General features: G+C 41.3%; 1 protein-coding gene across 1 annotated transcript in view; it reads right to left on the bottom strand.

The window, feature by feature from the left end:
- Window positions 1–22: 22 nt before the first annotated feature.
- ZSCAN12 (zinc finger and SCAN domain containing 12) overlaps window positions 23–2753 on the bottom strand; it is a 10082-nt gene continuing 7351 nt past the window's right edge. Inside the window, exon 3 of the mRNA XM_003801845.2 lies at window positions 23–1482. Coding sequence (XP_003801893.1) covers window positions 188–1482 — 1295 coding nt within the window. The 3' untranslated portion in view covers window positions 23–187. The remainder of the gene's footprint in view (window positions 1483–2753) is intronic.

Here is a 2753-nt window from a genome sequence, read left to right as displayed (position 1 = left end):
AAAAAAAAAAAAAAAAAAAAAGTTGGTGTTATCTACTTGTTCTCTACAACACCAAATACAATGAGCAGCACACAGTGGGATCTTACTAAATATGTGAGGTTTCCTTACAGCAATAGTGACTGAAGTTCACTATAAAGCTAATATTTCTCACCAGCCTGCAGTCTGTGATATAGCTTCCCTGTAGTCATCATACAGAAACAGATTTTTCTCCTTTGTGGATAAACTGATGTTGAATAAGAGCTGAATTCTGCCTGAATGATTCCCCACATTCTTTACATATATAGGGACCACTTCTCTTATGGATTCTCTGGTGTTTACTAAGATCTGACCTCTGTCTGAAGGCTTTTCCACACTCATCACATTGGTAAGGTTTCTCCCCAGTGTGGATTCTCTGATGCTGAATGAGGCTGGTGATTCCTCGGAAAGCATTTCCACACTCATCACACTTGTAGGGCCTCTCTCCAGTGTGGATTCTCTGATGCTCTGTGAGAACTGATCTTTGAGTAAAAGCCTTCCCACACTTATCACATTTATAGGGCCTCTCTCCAGTGTGAATTCGCTGATGTTCTGTTAGACTTGTCCTTTGAATAAAGGCTTTTTCACACACATCACATCTGTAGGGTTTTTCTCCAGTATGAATTCTCTGATGCTGAATAAGGCCACTCTGACTGAAGGATTTCCCACATTCCTTACACTGATAGCACTTTTCTTTGTGGTGGATTTCCTGATGGGAAACAAGTGATGAGTTATAAACAAAGGCTTTTCCACACTCACTGCACTCATAGGGTTTGGCGCCAGTATGAACTCCCTGATGTTGAGTAAGTATAGAACGTCGACTAAAACTTTTATTACACTGTGTACACTGGTAAGGTTTGTCTCTCGTGTGGATCTTGAGATGGTGAAAGAGGCCTGCTTTCTGACTAAAGGCTTTGCCACATTCATTACAGTGGTAGTGTTTTTCTCCGGTATGAAGTCTCTGATGTTGATTAAGAGCTGACCAGCGGCCAAAAGCTTTGCCACATTCATTACATTTATATGGTTTCTCCCCAGTGTGTATTATTTTGTGTCGAATAAGCACAGTTCTTCCACGGAAAGCTTTTCCACATTCTTCACATTTGTAAGGCCTATCTCCTGTATGGATCCTCTGATGTTCTATGAGGCGTGAGTGTTGACTAAACACTCTTCCACAGTCATCACATTCAGAAGACTTTTCTCCTGGACAGATTCTCTGCTGTTCAGCATGGTCTGTGTTCTCAGTCAGACATGCTCCATTTACAGCACATGTAGGTGCTTTATCTTCCCTGGAGTATCCAGAAGATTCTTCTATTCTTTCCTCAGGTTCATGAGTTTCTCTACACTTAGCAGACTGGGGTATGTCATTTTCAAATCTGTTAGATGTATTCCCATATGGTTCCAATTCTTCAGAAACTTCCTGCTTTAGATTAAAATTTCTGTACTCATTTCCAGGCTCAACATCTGAAACTACAAAGGGATCACAAATGTTAACTAGTTCCCAATGTTTGCAAACAATACCTTCATTAAGCAATTAAAGCAATCTAAAATTATTTAAATGAAACAAACATAATAACTTAAGAGTTTCCTCATGACTATAAGATGGCATTAGAGTATAAGGTGGACCTAAGACATAAAGTACTTAAAAAACGGTTAAAGAATGCTCCACCTCACAATTAGGGAAAAGCAAATTTATTTGTTTTTTTATTTTTTGGGGACAGAGTCTTCTTATGTCACCCTCGGTAGAGTGCCGTGGCATCACAGCTCACAGCAACCTTAAACTCTTGGGCTTAAGCTATTCTTTTGCCTCAGTCTCCCAAGTAGCTGGAACTACAGGCTTCTGCCACAATGCCTGGCTATTTTTTTTTTTATTGTTGTTGTCATTATTGTTTAGCAGGTCTGGGTTGGGTTCAAACTCACCAGCCCCGGTGCATGTGACTGGAGCCCTAACCACTGAGCTATGGGTGTCAAGCTGGGAAAAGCAAATTTAAACAATATTGAGATATAACTTCTTACCCATCAGATTGCCTCATCAGTTTGATATAACACTATGTTCACAAAATGAGTATCACACATTTCTGGTGGAGTGTGAATTAATCCAAGCCTGTATAGAAGGTAATTTCACAATATCTACCAAACCTTTGACCTAGTCGTTCCACATATGCTACAGACACTATTTATTGCCACATTATTTGTTGTAGTAAAATACTGAAGACAAGTATCAGCAGGAAACTAAGTTAAATGTGATGTGGCACATCCATCCCATTTTAATATTAAGCAGCTGTTAAGAAATTAAAAATGCAAAATTTGGTTCAGTGCCTGTAGCTCAGTGCAGCCACAAACACCAGGGGTGGCAGGTTTGAACCCAGCCCGGGCCTGCCAAACAACAATGACAGCTACAACAGAAAGATAGCCAGGCATTGTGGTAGGTGCCTGTAGTCCCAGCTACTTGGGAGGCTGAGGCAAGAGAATCGCTTAAGCCCAAGAGTTGGAGGCTGCTGTGAGCTGAAACAACAGGGCACTCTACTGAGGGCGACATAGTGAGACTCTATCTCCAAAAGAAAAAAAAAGACAGCAGCCGTAGCTAAGTGGGTAGGGTGCTGGCACACACACAGAGGCTGGCAGGTTCAAACCCAGCCTGGGCCTGCTAAAACAACAATGACAACTGCAACAAAAAAATAGCCAGGTATTGTGGTGGGTACCTATAGTCCCAGCTACTTGGGAGGCTGAGGCAAGAGAAT

This window comes from Otolemur garnettii, unplaced genomic scaffold (assembly GCF_000181295.1).
Source record: "Otolemur garnettii isolate 467f Iridium unplaced genomic scaffold, OtoGar3 scaffold00223, whole genome shotgun sequence".
Lineage (NCBI taxonomy): Eukaryota > Metazoa > Chordata > Mammalia > Primates > Galagidae > Otolemur > Otolemur garnettii.
The sequence above is the reverse complement of the archived record's forward strand: the minus strand, read 5'-3'. Positions and strand labels throughout refer to the sequence as shown.